Here is a 17,557-nt window from a genome sequence, read left to right as displayed (position 1 = left end):
ATTTTTTGGGTAAATAATTACTCCACTTAATCGATGATAACAATGTGGCTAATTTGCGACAAATTGTTAAACATTTTAAACTAACTAACTTCGCCCTCTCTCATGATGAAAATTCTGCCAGCTACATGAAAATAATTGTATATATTTAAGCATATGCAATTAATAGTGGACGCTTGCATAAACTCTTTATTGTGTGTGGTCTTGTTTTTTCATAAATCCTCTCTTTTAAAGTCTGCTTTGGCAACATGTATCTAAAGTTGTACCACACACACACACACACACACACACACACACACACACACACACACACACACACACACACACACACACACACACACACACACACACACACACACACACACACACACACACACACAACAAAGAATGCGATCAGATAGGTGTCAGCTTTACCCGCTGAATGCCCTCAAACACACGCAAAAACTACGATGGAAGAGCCAGATATGTATCAGGGTCAGCTTCCTTTAACATTCTCTGCAACACGCAGGCACACACAACACAGACAAAGATCAGATTTCAGTTTTGCTGACTCTTGCTCTCTAGTGTCTGTGTCTCTATGTGTTAAAGACTCATGAATGTATTCACACATGCACATAAATGCACCAACACACACACAATGAAACTCTCTAACCCCTCTTGCCTTGCAGGCGGTGAACACATCCCCCTGGCCCACAGATCTATTACTGGGATATGTAAGGGTCTGTAAAGCCCACCACAGTCTGACTACACAGGGACTAAATAAAGCCACACAAACATGTAACATAGTACTCAGTTTCTCACATAGAGTTTTTGTCTCAGCTTGTCATTTTTTTTGTTTGCCTCCGTCACCTCTGTCCTCAATATCTATTAAATTATAACAGAAACACAGAAATCATACATCACACATGCAACCAAACCCCCTGCCCTTGTACACAACATGGGCCCATTAACATACACTACTGTATGTATGAGAGTATTTATGTAGTATGTATTCACATAACAAGCTCTGGCACATGTATATTATAAACACAGTTTACAGACATCCTAGATTAGATATTCTACATACCGTTAAATTACTTCATAAACAGATAATCTACAATTTTGATTAAATGCTATACTGTATTCGTCTAACTATTTTATGTTAATAGTTGTACGGTTTGTTAAGTCTTTTTTTTTTTTTCCCTTATCCAATAAGAGCAAAAGCACACCAGTTTATGCAATCCTGTATGGTTCAAGCAGAGGGTGCCTGAGAAAATATAATCCTTCTCAAAAAGATAACCCACCAATGTAATATCTTCCTTCACTCAAATAGAAAACATGAATATGATTAGGTAGTTCAGTCACACTAGAATGAAACAAGTTTGAAATGTTATTGTTAAGAGAACAACAGCCTTTTCAGCTGAAGCTTCCCATTTGATCATATTCTTTTATCATTATTGCATGGACTTGTTGATGTTTGAGTGTGAAATAACACATGTACTCGAGGATTTAGAGTCTTACTCCATTATGTTTCAGTTGTATTAGAATGCACAGTATATGGCTTACTGACAAACCACCCTGCCGCCCAACACTATCTCACTGTATCTGCTCTGTGCGTGCCAGGATGTGCGCTCCCTACGTGAAAATGTGCTATCAGTCACTTCTAGCATTATGACATAAAGCGCAGCCTTGTCAGCGCCTGGGTTGAATTACAGTCACCATTTGAACCACTCTGACCGTCTGCAAAGTGGCTTTTTGAAGCGCCACGGATCAAGGCATTTTACAGAGTTGGCATCTCTTCTGATATTCCAGATAGCAAAAGTGTGTGCTCAGTGTTGTGTGCGAGAGATAATAGACAGGATATGAAGAGATATATAGAGAGAGAGCGAGTAATGGCACTGAAGAGCAGGACAGAGCAAGAGATGAGAACAGACAGGAGGAACACAGTAAATCACGCTCAAGTTGGGCAAAATGTACAGTGTGTTATCAAAGCAGCTTGATAACATTTTCCACAAGATATACTGTACACACACACACACACACACACACACACACACACACACACACACACACACACACACACACACACACACACACACAGAACAGGAGCTAGGTACAAACTGATCCCCCCTTTGATGTCTGTATATGTGTCCATCTGTTTGTCCGTCTGGCTGTCTCCATCTGTCTGTCTGTGTGTGTGTGTGTGTGTGTGTGTGTGTGTGTGTGTGTGTGTGTGTGTGTGTGTGTGTGTGTGTGTGTGTGTGTGTGTGTGTGTGTGTGTTATTAGTTGAACTATGAGGGTCAGTTGATCCTTGATACATGAATTACATAACCAAGGTTGACAGAGAGCTATGACAAAGTCAACACATGAACACATAGTGGTCCTGTCAGAGCTAAACACTCGAGACAGGGGCCCAAACTTCTCACTCCTCCCTGACTCCAAATGTTCTCCTCCCATGCTTTCCATCCTGCTTACTACAATCACTCACTCCCATACACAGATTAAAAATGGACAAGATTAAAATGTTACCTATGAATATAAATGTTGTCAGTCAAATCCCTAAAGTTAAACATGTAAAAGCTTAAAACCCAATTAAGTCATCTGTACTGTAGAGAATATCTCTTGTTGGGAATTCATTAATAAAAAAGGAGACCGAAGCCTAGTAAAGAATAAGTAACCGTTACAAAGGCTTCAACTTAACTATTTTCATTAAGTCCAAGAAAGATCAACAAACAAGGCTAAAATAACTCAAATATGTTATCAAAATATTTTTGCTTTTTTGGGTTGAAAAATGGCTTAAAAACGAAATAAATGTTCAATTTTTTTTGTGTTAATTAACGGTTCAGCTTTGTTGTTAATGCTGCCAATAATACAAGTTGTCAAAGAATAAAAGCAGGGGGATCCAGTATATATATAATAATATATAACAGGTGATTCAAAAAGTTGAAAGATGCTTAACACATTTTTTTGTAAATCTTTGGCCTAACACTGACCACAGTGAGTCATGGTACAAAACGGACGACTCGACACTATCTAATTTTCGTTGGAGGGATTCCCAATTGAAAGCCAGCTTCATCGGGGTCTTCAAAGGGAGAATTGCTGTTGTCATTTGACTCTTGTTCCATTGTGCCCATATATGGCTACAATGCGCCTTTGATTTTTTTGTGTCTCTCCTCTAGCTGACTTAAATGAAAAGCAGCTGATGTGAGAGGCATGCAACCTAAAGATGACATCATAATTACCGATCAATCTCGCCCCGTCTCGCTTTCTCTTACTCGGCAGTGCAATGTTGTGGTTGTTTATTCTCAAAGTCACTCACCATAAAAGACACAATGCCCCAGAGAGTAACTTCAGCCAACTTACAGTACACCTCTGTGAGTGTGTGTGTGTGTGTGTGTGTGTGTGTGTGTGTGTGTGTGTGTGTGTGTGTGTGTGTGTGTGTGTGTGTGTGTGTGTGTGTGCCAGTACATGCAGTATCTGCATCAGTCTTGAGCTGATAAGTTGGTATGACTCGCAAGGCAAATACCACAACGCAAATCCAGCTGAAGGAAAACACAATTACTTCTCTGCTATGCTTTCACATTTATATCAAATAGCAATAAACGCATTTCCACTGTCTTTGATGATGTCATTAAGGGGGGGGTGCCTAAAGGGCACTCAAGCACTGTTTTCTATCAATATTTTCCCAATAGTTAAGAAGTGCTCTCATCAACATGAATAACATCTCCATGAGGTCTTGTTTAAAAAGTTTTTCAAGCCATTCAGAAGTCACTCCACAGTTTTCTGATTGGTATCACAGATTTCAAAGTGAGCTCATCCCACTAAAATCCTGTAGTAAAAACTGAGCTTGTGAGATATACTGTAGGCTGACTTCACAAGTTTAATATGATGAGTCATAGCCTCTCAAAGGTCCCACAAAGAAAGGGAAACCATTTGGATGTTAGGTTTGAAGTACAGCTGAAACAATTAATAATTTGTCTTTATATTAATCTGCAGCTTTTTAAATGATTAGTTGAATGCGTGTTAATGTAAACCTCACCTCATTGAATCGTGCCACCAGGTCCTCCACAGCATTGCTTCGCTGAGCACTCTGGGTAGGCATGGCGGGCACAGACAGTGAGGCCTTGAGGTTAGGGTGGCGCTTGTTTTGACACTCGGGACTGCCTAGGTCTCGAGTAAGGAAACAGAGGTAGTCCAGAGGAAAGACCTGCAGAAAGAAACAGACAAATGTGAATTTTATTATTAATTCTGCTTATTTAAACTCACATATTCCCCAGACATGTGTTTGCGTCCTCTCACCCGCTGGTAAAGCTGCTGCTCTTGCTCGGTGAGGATGCAGGCGATCTCCTCGGGGAACTGAACAAGGTGACGCACGTCTGCCAGCTCCTTACTGATCCCACTGACACTGGGAGGCAGAGAGCCGCTGCTGGTCATACTGTTGGCCAGCTGACGCTCTGCATGGGCGGGAAAAAAGGAACAAGAAAGACATCAAGACGTTTACTTTCCTGATCTTACTTTTACACAACATATCCCCATTGAGCTGGTATTCTATGGCGAGAGAAAAAGCTGTTGAACTCACTAAAAGGAGAAGAGGTGAGAGTTAATAGACGCAAAGAGGGTGGACGGGTTGCCTCCACTAGTAGTAGGCACACAAGGGAAGAAGAGACTGCTGTTGTTCGTATGAGAAATTCAAAAGCAGAAACCAGAGAAGGGAGTCAAAGGGAGACATTTTCCACTCTGATGTTTCTCTCTCACCATAAAAAGTTTTAAGCCTCATTGAAATGTGCATCTCTTTTTACGGATTAACCCGAATGCCTCGAGTTTTCTGATCCATCAATCCCTGCATACCACATTCTCTCTAACCCCCCGACCAGCCAAGAGAGGCCTGCACACTTCACCCTCCAGAAGTGAACAGCATTGATCACCTGCCAGTTCCTGTGTTTGGATTTCAGTTGGATCCATTAGTCTGTCTGTTTACACACACACATATGCAAACCTGTCCTCATCTCTGCTAACAAAGGACTAATGGACATTTTCTACACTGGTGCTGCCAGGTAGACATACTGTACATTGTCGGGATGAATGCCACATAAACAGGATTTTCCAGCGCAGGAGCTTTTCCAGGAATGGTTTTAGGGACTGCATTTTGATCATAGAAACGAAAACATATTCTACTCAGTGGGGAATTATTCTACAACAAAAAACAATAAATGTTGCTGAAATCCTCAAATACAAGCCATTACAAAAGAACCTGACAGCTAACAGCTTTAATCTAAACGGTATTTGTGCCTAATAAAGGGCAAATAGAAAAAAGGGAGTGTTTCAAACATGTTTTTATGAGCTATGAAATGATATGCATGCTAATTAAGTAGCTCTTGTCTTTAGTATTTAATTTGCTCTATATGCTACAAAGATCTGTTTAGCAGAGTAGTGTTTAAAATAAGTGAAATATTGACTGTATTATATCATGAATGCAAGAAATAGTACATCAAATAGATTGACCCCCATGAATTAGACAGATTTGGTCTGTTCATTCACACACACGCAGAAACACACCTGGTCCCCTCTCGCAACCACACACATAAAAAACTGTGTATGCATAGATATATACGAACACGCACTTATAGGTTGTCCTTGGTAACTCTTAGCAACAGGTAGCCATGGCAACAGCAGTGGCCGCTCTGCAGGGGCAAATTTTGCTTATTTACACAGTTTGATTTGTGGATCCGGCCTGCAGCTTCTGTAACGAACTAAGAACACAGAGACCTACTGTGCACAAGAGACACTTCAACAACGAGAAGTGACAAAGGAAGGGAACAAAGAAGCAAAGAATAAGATAAAGCTTAATTGGTTACTGTATTCAAGGACAGACCAAGAAAAGGTGGAACAAAGAAAAGAACAATTGTTTGAAAATGCAAGGAAATAGGAGAAAAAGGACAGCAGAAGAGAGACAGGAGAGAAGGAAAGAGTTGAGATAGAGAGGAAGGAAGGGATAAGTAGATTAAGTGGAAATGTTGTAGTTTACACTGTGCTACAGGTGTGAGCTATCTATCACAGTTACAGAGACATCGTAATCCACTGAATCCTTTAAATGTTACACACAGAGACAGACTACAGGTTATGAATGATGGTTCCTCTATAATGTCCAAGCCTGGAAAATATCTTGACATTTGTGCACCACGTTTTTACAAAGAACAAACACGTTTTGACAACTGAGAAGAGAGAGCCTGATCTCTTAAATATATGGACTTTAAATAAAGTTGCAAACTGGAGAAAAAGTATCCTTTTTACTGAGAGATTTCCAAAAAGTGTAATGGTAGAAACGTACAGCTGCAACTTATAAAACAAACCAAGTAAAAGTGTTAAATCAAACCACATAGTTAAGATTTGAACTGTCATCCATTGGAAATGTGTTTTAGCTAGTGTCAAAAACAGATACTTTTAGTTGAACTGCTGTTAAATTAGAATAACAAATTGTGGAAGATCATTAACCATTTTTGATTATCTTATTAGAAAACATGTCATTAAGATTTTAGTACAGTTTAAAATCAAGCATATGAGCAATGTCTCTTCCTTTCTGGTCTGGAGCTGTTTTCACATGCTAACCTTTTGAAGTGGAAATGGAGACAGCTAGAATGAAGTGATATGAATTGAATGACGCTGTTGAAGATTTAATAATTCATTTATTCCTCCTTTAAGCTAGGGAACACACGGGCAGGTAAAGCTTTCAAAAAGGTCCTAAGAGATTCTGAAGAATTGATTAAAAAAGCAAATGTGCATTGATACAGAAAAAAGAAAATCCCAACCACAATATGTTAAGAGTTCATAAAAACAACTGTGGTTTATATAACGTTTTCTAAATGTTGATTCTTAAAAAATGCCAAAGACCCTTCATTTTTAAAATCACACTGTTTCGTGTCGAAACCAAGGCTCCCAAAATAGAATAAATGATTAAGAAAATATGTTATATAATGTATAAAATAAATTGCTATGTGCTTTATCAATGTGCTCCTTCTTCACTCAACTGTGCAATATCATTTTTGACAACAGATAAACAAACATTTAAAGCTGAATGGAATGAGACTGTGGATTCCAGTGATTTCTAATATAATCTGCGATCCACTCGTGAGAAAAAATGTAATAAAAGTAGTTAGAAGAACACTGATGAGCAATACTGAGCATACTGCACTCCTGCTGAAGGAACATGAGCCTGGACTAATAGACCATGATCGCCCATTTTGATGCACGGGTTCTCATGTGCTACAGTATGCATGCTGAATACAAATCCACATCCGCTGTGCTATGCTGTGGTGGCTTTGATTTCTATATATTTCCTTTTTTTCATGGCATTTCTGATTTAGCAGCTGGCATGCAATTAACAGAGCATGTGGTGGATATATTATTAAAAACAGAATTTCAGTATTTAATTTTGTATGTCTGATTTTCAGAGGGTAGATTAGTGCTGCATGTGTGTAGTTCTGTAAATCATTAATCAATTAATGAACATTAAGAGTAATGCATTAAACTGTTGATGTCTGCATCACTAGTGTTCATAAGACCTCACTGAAGCTGAACAATTGGCTAATGGTATTAATTATTTGTAAAAAGGTAAGACACTCATGTCATGATCAGAATCAGGTTTAGTACCAGGTAAGTTTACACATTACAGAGAAGGTGCTTTGGTGTGTATTAGGTGCAGATAAAAACATATCAAGAGGAATACAATTGTGAAAACAGAGCAAATAAAAAACGATTTCTTATATGATGATTTACTCTATACAATTTGAAGCAGGAGCTCTACCCTCTAATTATAGCAACAGCAAATGTACTTTCACCATCACCACCACCAAAACATAATTATATATGGATAACAAAATACTAAATCAATGTCTCATTCAGTGAAATCCAATGACAATAACTGACTCATGGGGAACACTGTAAGACATGAAACTCAATCTGAAAGGATACAGGTGACATCTTTCAACACTATGAGGTTTGTTCAAGTACACACACACACACACACACACACACACACACACACACACACACACACACACACACACACACACACAGCTGATGACAACTCCTCCGCTGGAGTATTTAGGGCACTCAAACAGGTGCAGCACAAACAGCCCGAGTCAAAGGACCGTTAGATTAGCCCTTTGAACCTATAAATATCATAATACATTTAAAATGATTTCCTCTTGACAATATCAACAATCTTATTTTGTTTTCCGGTTCTGTGTGGGGGATTAAACTGTCTGATATCTGAACTACTGTAATGTTGCATCACCACAAATGTAAATCAGGAACACAGTTTAAATCTGATTTATTCAGATTTTCAAAAACTGCTGAAGAAAACAATAAAAAATCGTCCATTCAAATCTCTCCAGCCACACTGTAGCATCAGACAGCTTCCATTCATGGTCGTAGACACACACACAAATCAACAAGTAGTAGCAAAACAAACTAACACATGCACAGCAGCATGCACAAACATACAAAACCAAAGAATCATAACACACACATGCAACCGTATACACAGACACACACAGCCACCACAGAAGCAATACACATTGATCCATCTGACAGCTTTCAGTCTCCGTCTGGAATCAGATAGGCGCACAGAACCACGTGCAGACATAGATATAACATTTAGTTTTTCTCTCTTTCTTGGTGGGGAGGACAAAAAAACGTGATGTCGATAAGAAGTTTGGAGAGATTAAACAAAAGGCTCTTTGTAATGAATCCAAATGTCAAATCAGAGCAATGAATATGTCACATCATTAAGTCAAGTGAAAGTACATTTGATGAGATTTTTTAAAAGTACATCATTTTCTTTGTAATATGTTATTCATATAAGAGGTTTCAGGTCAAACTAAACTGTATTTTTGCACAGGATATATTGATATGTAAATTAGCTTTTTCTGTGTAACTTTACTGTGACTTGACACAAATCAGATGTAACACAGGTCACTCAGTGTCTGACTGTAAGGTGTCATACTGTATCCGCAGAGACAAAACGTATCCACGGCCAAGTGTGACAAAAGCTCTCGGGGTCAACTCAGTGTGACGTTGCCCAGAGATTCTGAGATTCTTGACTGTCACTCTGTCAGGTTTCTGGTATGAAGGAGGCACATTGAACATCCTCACACACAGTTTTCCAAACTGCTGCATCATCCATCACATAAAGAAAGTAGAAGGGCACTCAGAGAGCGCACACCTCTGCCAAAGCCAAATGTCCTAGAGTCATAAATAAAATTTGTATCTGCCCTGTTTTATGGATCCATTCCAATATTTAATAGGTTCTTCCTTTGCCCATTCTATACCCTTGCACCCCTTGCCATTTTCATGAAAATCAAGGCGGTGGTTTTCCGTAATGTTGCTGGCAAACAAACAAACAATCCGAAAAACGTCAACAAAAAATCCTTACCAAAAGTTTAAAAAAATCTAAGTTTAAATTAGATCACAATGTTACTGTCCCTGTGAGATTATTCTGAATACTCGAGATCCCAGGCTGTTGGTGAATATGTTTTTTTTGTATTTAGAAGTTCATAAAATGTTGTAATTTAATACGTAAAATTAAAAAGTAAAAAAGGTAACACAATCAATCCGGTCCAGGGATATTTGATATATATATTTAAACCAATATGAAAGACTGAATTTAAGGAGAATATGAATGTCACAAATTAGGTAAGACACACTGTGAAACTGTGAGCCCGCATTTGACATGAATTGGAAAACAAATATAAAGTCAACATGCAATGGCTACATATTTCACAGAGCAGTATTTTAACAATGAAGCCTTAGGAGTTAATACAAATATCAACACCGATAGCCAAAAACAAACCAAGAAATCAAATTTGAATCCCACTTAATATGTAATATGTCTTTAACACCCAGCAGAGCAAATGACTCGCTATCACAATCAGTCAATGATTATCATGCAAACAAGTTCCCCTTTGATTTCTGATATGCATAACACCTAAGTGGTCTCCACAATAGAAAACAAACAGTAGTTTTAATCATCAAACATAAAGACACTACATTTAGAAACAAATACAGACAGAACTATTTCATATGTACTCAGTAAATATTATAATTTCTTACAGGTTTTGGGAATACACAGGCAGCCATACAGTAACTCACATTTCCTGTACTCACTGATCAGCTTGTAGTCCGCTCTGTGAGAGTGCTTCATGGTTGCTGCGTCCACTCTGACAGAGCCGGAGCCACCAGAGTACACTTGTCCACATTCGCACCCTCAGTGCCTTCTCTCCTGCAGCTGCTCTCTCTCTCTCTCTCCCTCTGCTCTCTCTCCCTCTGCTCTCTCTCCCTCTCTCCCTTTCTCCCTCACTCCATGTCTAACTCTCAAATTCACCCTGTATCTCCGTGTATTTTTCACTCACCTGGCTTCTTTCCCTTTTCTTATCAGCAGTCAGTCCTTGCTTTTTCTCTTGACTGCATTCACTATCCTTCTCTCTCTCTCCCGCCCCCTCTTCACTGACACCATACATAGTTCACAGCCATGTGCTACAGTTCAACCAGGCAGACCATCCAGCTACATGTACACACACAGTGATAACACACACTGGGCAGAGTGCAGGAGACATAGGCAATAACAATAGATTCAAAAAAATGTCCCCCAATCTTTTTTTCTCATAGTATCCTATTATACACAGGATCACTGAATTGAAATTGTTTTTATTTGTATATTTGGAAAGGAATATTCCTATTATGAGTCGCAGTAAGGTGCTGATAACTGAAGTGTTTATATGATACTTCTGAATAAGTATTTAATTTCTTTTTGTGGTTACTGCACAAGAGCTGAAACAATAAGTGGCTTATTCTATTGACAGAAATATCATAACACCAATTAACCACCCAAATATATTATACTTTAATCCAATTAAAAAAAATCTACATGTATTCTTGGGTCACAGTGTTTTGAATCTGAAGATGTTTTGCATTTTCTGTTTTACATTAAGCCAATTTGAGTGTTTGGGTTTTAAAACAACAAGTAAAGCAAACTAAGGATGGCACTTAACAAAAACTCTTTACTAGACTGTATATGTATTTTGGATAAGGCACATTACCTTAGTAAGATTCACTGAAATACTTATTATGTATAATTTGTTTAGAAAAGATGTCTAAAAAACTAAGTCTGCTACAATAAAAGAGCAACCTAGGTGTAACAATATAACCACATTCAAAAACATGCTGTTATTTGTCAAAGCTATCAAGGTTGTCCAACCGTTACCTTGGTCAAAATATTATCTTAGCTAGTGTTCACATGTGAAGAAAAAAGTCATAGTCCAGCCTTAATGCGTTCAGATAAGTATTTTTAGCAATTATGGCCATGTAAACAATATGTGCTCTTGAAATCCTTGAGACTTCCCTTCAGTTTGATTCCCCACCACATCTGCTGTCAGTGCTAGCAGGCAACACAATGTACAATGTGGACCGAGAGGAAGAGAGAGAAAGAAAGAAAGAGGGAAAAAGAAAGACATCAGTCTATTGCTGAGCTTGCTACTTCCTTTAGCAGTTCACTAAATTGTGCTACGAAGGAAACGAGGTCAAGAAAAGCACTTAAACCACTCCCATTTACAGTTCACATGAAAATGGCTAAATCCCAGTGGTCCTTGGTAGAGTTTTTCTTCAATAATTATAAACTGTGTACTCGAGAGTAAAGGGGTCAACGGGAGATGAAGGCATTTCATCCAAAAATTGGAAAATGACAAAAACTCCAGAGACCTAAAGGCACGCTTCATCATTATGATGAGCATAATGATATCTAGGGTATTGCAAAACCCATGTTTACATTAAAAGTACTTAAAACAAATGCATTTTCAAACATATGCTTTAATGAAAACTATTCCTCTCAAAGCCTTGAAGATCAACCACATTTAACACAGAAAAACAACCTTGACCCTACCCTTGTCTCGCCCCATTAACAATCTGAATTTGTCTTTATAGGTGTTGCTAGTCATTACAAAAGCCTGTGGTAATGACCCAGACATGTGTCAACTCAACCTGTTAAGCATCATTTATCTCTCCAAAACATTTCTCTTGACCTGCTACTTCAACCAAATGATTTCTCTGCTACCAAAACACCAACTGTCATTCGCACACATCAGAGGAACCAGCAAAATGCTTTCAGATCGTGACAATGGATGATACATGTAAGGAACGTCTAAACACTTCACCACTTTAAACTCTAAGAATATACCACGGTTGGCAAGGAGATGATCCTGGTAGGCATGGTATCTATGTAGGAGCCTTTTTGTAAAAAATGTAAAAATGTGACTTCAAGTGCAAGTGTTGCTACCACTATACTGAATCCAAAACACCTTGAGGATACAGGGTGGGAAAGCAATGAACATAGGAAAGAAAACATGAACAAATTGAGGTGTTTTGTCATAAAAACAACCTCCATATAACATAGTCTGACTTATTGGGCCCTAACGATTAGTGAAAAAACGTGTTATTATGAAACACATACTTAACTACGGTAATGCAATTATTTTAGCTACAGTAGTTTATTGAAAATCGAATATGACAATGGAAACCACTTCAACCAGTTTGATTTTCTATTAATGTAAAGACTATCCTGAATGTAAAACGACTGCTGGCACAAACATATTTTTTTTATCAATACGAAGTCCTTCAAAGGAAAATACGTCTGAACCTGTGACACGCAATTACCTCCACCATGAATAGGTTTTATTCATCCTTTTTTCGAAGGCAAAAAGAAAGAGGAGAGCGAATGTATAGAGAGAACAGGCAAAGGCTTTTCTATAGACCTTGGATGAAAACATGTCATTTGCTACCACTGTTTATTAATGTCTATTTCAACCATGTCAGTTTTATATGACATCTTGAACCTGAGATTCAGTTTGAAAAGCTAGCAAACACTGGTAAGAACTAAAAAGAAAAGAAAGTTCTGTTATTCAACGGGGCAAATGGAACATCTTATTTTCAAGGTTGTGCGATCGATACACAGACGCAGGCTCTTTGTCTGTTAATCTTTAAAACGCCTTACAGAATCGTAGTCCATTCACGCTTATTTCTGCTGGCGGGTTTTAATGGATCTTATGTTGTGCATATCCATTTGAAACTAAATAACACAAGTTAGATTTAAAAAGAGCTTTTTCACTAACATAGAATAATAGCAGGTTATGATGTCAAAAGACTGAATAGAGGAATTACACCATACATGGTAAGAAAGAACTGCACAAGCACGATCTCACTTGAATCTTACAGTATGTCATACCTTCCAAAAACTCCAGGATAATCAAAAGATAATTATTTTCACTTTACAAACAATGTCTTAAACTAAAACATGCCTCATCTTGTTGAATTTTTTCAAGATTTAAAGCAAATCTAAATCTTTGCTACAGGAAAATGTTCATGTATGGATTCGCTTTCTGGTAAACTAAATGTCAAATATTTCAAATGGCATAGCCACACAGGTGGTTTCCATGCTTGTAAAAGGTAGAGGTGAATGTCAGATGGGAAACAGATAACTTTAAAAACAAGTTGATATGTCTTGTCTTAGGTAATGCTCATGCGCAGTGTGTGTGCATATGAAGTCCGAGTCCTGCCAAGACTTCTAAGCTGCTATGTGTGTGCGTGTCTGCCTCTATTCTGTTCCCCGCAACACCTATTAGAACAGAACACGATGTCATGGTAAAGATATGTGCTGTATGAGTGTGTGTGTGTGTGTGTGTGTGTGTGTGTGTGTGTGTGTGTGTGTGTGTGTGTGTCTAAAATATTTCTTTTTTTACTCCATTAGCTTGTCTGTTAAATCATTACGTGTTTTTGTCAACATGATTGATAATAATATAGCAAGTCACAGAGAGACACACACAAAGAATCATGTCCCTGTGTGTGTGTGTGTGTGTGTGTGTGTGTGTGTGTGTGTGTGTGTGTGTGTGTGTGTGTGTGTGTGTGTGTGTTTGCGTGCGTCTCCTTGATCTCGTCAGAGACAGCCTGTCCCCTGGACCAAAGCCAGTTGTAGTTAATGTCAGGATCGGCTTACATGTATGTCATACGTAACATGATTGTAGAGAAGGTGGACAGAGAGTTACCAGCTGAGGAGCAGAGCGACAACCTGATTGGCTGGAGAATGAAGTCATGTGCAGAGTCAGGCAGAGGAGACACAGAAAGGGTGAGATACAATTTACATGATGCGGATGTGTCTATTTAGATTGTCTCATTGCATTTCATCATTTACTTTTCATGTCTTTCTCACCAGGACAGAGAGATTCTGCTATGTAGTTTACGTACAATAAAATCAGCCCTACATGCGTGTGCTTGTTACATAAAAACACTAATAGACAATTTAAACATCCCTCCTGAGCTTTAGAGAGGAGTACGTTTGAAGTGCATATCACCTCTTTTCAGATGTTAAGACATAACCTGGCGTGTGCATCAGTGTTAAGTGGACACTGTGATGTCAGGAGGCTTTTTCTTCTTCCTCTGCGTCTAACACCACTTTAGCGTTGTGTGTGCATGTGTGTCTAAACTGTACAATGGAGCAGAGAGAGATGGAGAGAGAAAAGGAGAAAGGATGGTATAAGTAGTGAGAAAGGACAGCAAAGGAAATATAGAGAAAAGAAGAAGGAAAGTGCAACCACTGGGATCAACTACAGACGTGATGGACCGACCCAAAACCCGCTGTGGGTAGTAAAGAGCCGTGTGGGAAAAGAACGGAGAGGAAGAGAAAAGATCGGAGCCGTGGACCACAGGGGAACAGTGAGAATCTTCTTCACTCAGAATCAAACAGACACAAAGATGTTCTCCCCAAAGTCTCTGCTTCACTTGTCATCAGGTTTTCATACTGTATGTACGAATTGGGCTTTTATTGGAACACACGTTGTATGATGTAAAACTGTTTGCTTATCAACACATTGGTTTGGTTTGCACACTTAAACACACATATAGAAATGTTCTGCTGAAGTATGACACCCACCTTTCAGCACGGCGTGGCAGTTGGGGATCTGGGGTAAAGGGCAGGGCAGAGAGGAGCGGGACCCGAGAGCTGCTGTGGCCTCCAGCAGGGCTCCGGTCAGCAGGGAGCACGCCGACGTCCTCTGCACACAGGCACGATAAAACCTAGAAAGTGGAAACAACGAAGAGTCTTTTATTTTGGCTGTGATTCGAAGACATTCAGGGCAGAGTACTGCAGCATGACAGCCTTCTTATTGTCTTACATCACTTGTCTTCCCGTTGCTTTAATTGTGCATTAAGAGAGCTGCATAGTGAGACTCTTGCATTTCATACTGAACTACTTCCCATTTATTCATCAGCTCACCCTCCTTAAAGATGATACAGTCAAGTTGATTGTTTGGTTTGATCTATAGTGCCAAGTGCAAAGATTTCAATATATTTTCCTTGGTTTATAGAGAGCATTTCTTAAGTGACCTCTCTAACCAAAGGTGCAGTCCGTTTGACCAACACAGATGACATATGCAATAAGAAACAGTATCATTTGTCAAGTGCTTAATGCTGCTTTCAACCTTTATTAATTGTCTAAATGTTTAACTGTTAATACCAAACACAGTTCCAGTCTCTTTAGGTTTTCTTCTTAACATGATGGGCCAACAAAATGGATGTTACATTAAGAAATACTAAATAAGACCAAAATGGCTACAAACCTATGTGGATAGAAAGGCTGATAGTAGCAGTGATGGAGGAGGGGGTGAGGGTCCGGTCCGGCTGGGCTGCTGCTGCTGCTGACAGCGTTGGATAGCCAGCGAGACTCCCTGAGGCACACACATCCAGGAAGAGACAGCAGGAGCTTTTTGGCGGGATGAATCAGGTTGAGCTCCTCTCTGTCCTGCACATAGTTGTTAACCTGTTGAGGAAGTCATTGACACATTGGTCACCTACTTTAAATGAAAGTTATATTTATATAAATACATTTCCGCAGTTATAACAGGATGAAGAGGTAAAGCCAATCCTACATTACCAGCCTTGAAAGTTCCCCTTTTATACTGTTTTTCATCAATATATTATAGGTCTCAGTTATATACAAATCATGTCTCTGAAGTGTTTGGTCGAAAGACGAAACAGATCATTGTCGCATCCCATAATCCCCTCTGTTTCAGCCCTGTTTCAAAAGTGCTGATTCTCTGTCTGTTACTTTAGATGAAAATAAGGAGCCACTCCCCTCGCCCCTCAGAGATATTTGGTTAAAAAGAACACAAAGGTAATCTAGTACCCCTTTCACACCAAGGCTTTTCCCGTTCTAGCTCCGTGCTAGAGCTTTTCTGATTCGGAACCGGTTCTTTGGTTCAGCTCCCGCTCTGTTCACACCGCTCAGAGCCCGACTGGTGCTGCGTCATCGTATGAGTCATGACGTTACCGTTTGCGTGCCTGCTTCATAAAGCCAAACCGCGCGGAACCCCCTCACATCGAAAACAACAACAATGGCTGATTGTATTGAAGCGCTACTCGTTTTGCTCTGTCGAAACGAAATGGAAGAAATGGGACGACTTTACTACCAACTTTACAGTCGTTACATGCTACATTCAAAAGTTGGTGGATGTCGCGTGTTATTTGGACACAGCCCAGATCCGACGTTAAGCGTGACGCATGCGGTGCTTGCTTTCTAGACCGACAACTTTTTGGTGCTTGAAACGAACCGGATTCCGGAGCTTAGATGCGGCTCCGCTGCGGTGTGAACAAGAAAAAACGGTGCTTTTCAAGCTCCAGCTCCGAACCGGCCCTGGAACCGCGTTGGTGTGAAAGGTGCATAGGAGAGGAGATTCAGGTGATAAGGTGGGGGGGTGTCACCTTGGTTGGTGATTGGCTAATGGTTAAACAAGCCAAAACATCGTTATAACGTCATAAAGCGGCCAAAATCTGATCGGCTCATTTTCAGACAGGTTTTATAGAAATGGATCAGGACGAAAATAAACTTTCATAATCTCTTTACACAGAGAGGACACATATGTACTGTATGTATAAAAGACATGAAAAAGTGGATTTTGTATAATAGGTAAAATAACTGAGACGAAAGAGAGGTTCAAGAGCGCTCGGGTAGAAATCAGCTCATCCGCTGCTGTGTTTCACCTTTCAGACTGTTATACAACATCTGAATCAGAGGTCATTCTCATCAGCTCCTCTGCTGTGCTCATTGTCGGAAGCCATTTCCCCTCAAAGCAATTTCCTCTCAAAGCGTGAAAAGAGAAAAAGAATAGATAGAAATGCCACAGACACTTAAGGAAAGGAAGAATGTCGGGCAAGGGATCTGGAGAGAAAGTGTCGGTGTAGGTATAAAGAGAAGGAGAATAATGGGGAGATGGAGAAAAGGATAGTGGGAGGCAAGAGAGAAAGAAGAGACGTCACTGAGGAGTTTTAACATTTTGACCTTAGCGAGAAGCCTCCTCTTCATCGGTTCACACTCTTCTCGGAACAAAATCCATCCGACAAATGAAAAACACTTATCCAAAATGATTTGAGTTGTCCTTAAGTGAACCTGAATTTCTCAGAAAAGCTATTACGACAACATTTTGTGGCGATGTTAAGTGGCCCTTAATGTCTTCTGCAGGGGTGGATATTGCAATATTGGAC

At 39.4% G+C, this 17,557-nt stretch overlaps 1 protein-coding gene across 1 annotated transcript in view; it reads right to left on the bottom strand.

Moving 5' to 3' along the window:
- Positions 1-17,121, bottom strand: part of plce1 (phospholipase C, epsilon 1) — a 41,095-nt gene extending 23,974 nt beyond the window's left edge. The window contains exons 1-5 of the mRNA XM_010791693.1: positions 17,074-17,121; positions 15,637-15,836; positions 14,952-15,094; positions 4,277-4,431; positions 4,017-4,184 (exon numbers count right to left, since the gene is read on the bottom strand). Of these exons, the coding sequence (XP_010789995.1) occupies positions 4,017-4,184; positions 4,277-4,431; positions 14,952-15,094; positions 15,637-15,836; positions 17,074-17,121 (714 nt within the window). The remainder of the gene's footprint in view (positions 1-4,016; positions 4,185-4,276; positions 4,432-14,951; positions 15,095-15,636; positions 15,837-17,073) is intronic.
- Between the last annotated feature and the right edge of the window lie 436 nt (positions 17,122-17,557).

The sequence above is a fragment of the Notothenia coriiceps genome, unplaced genomic scaffold (genome assembly GCF_000735185.1).
Source record: "Notothenia coriiceps isolate Sejong01 unplaced genomic scaffold, NC01 NC01_scaffold00001630, whole genome shotgun sequence".
Lineage (NCBI taxonomy): Eukaryota > Metazoa > Chordata > Actinopteri > Perciformes > Nototheniidae > Notothenia > Notothenia coriiceps.
This window is presented reverse-complemented; position numbering and strand designations above follow the sequence as displayed.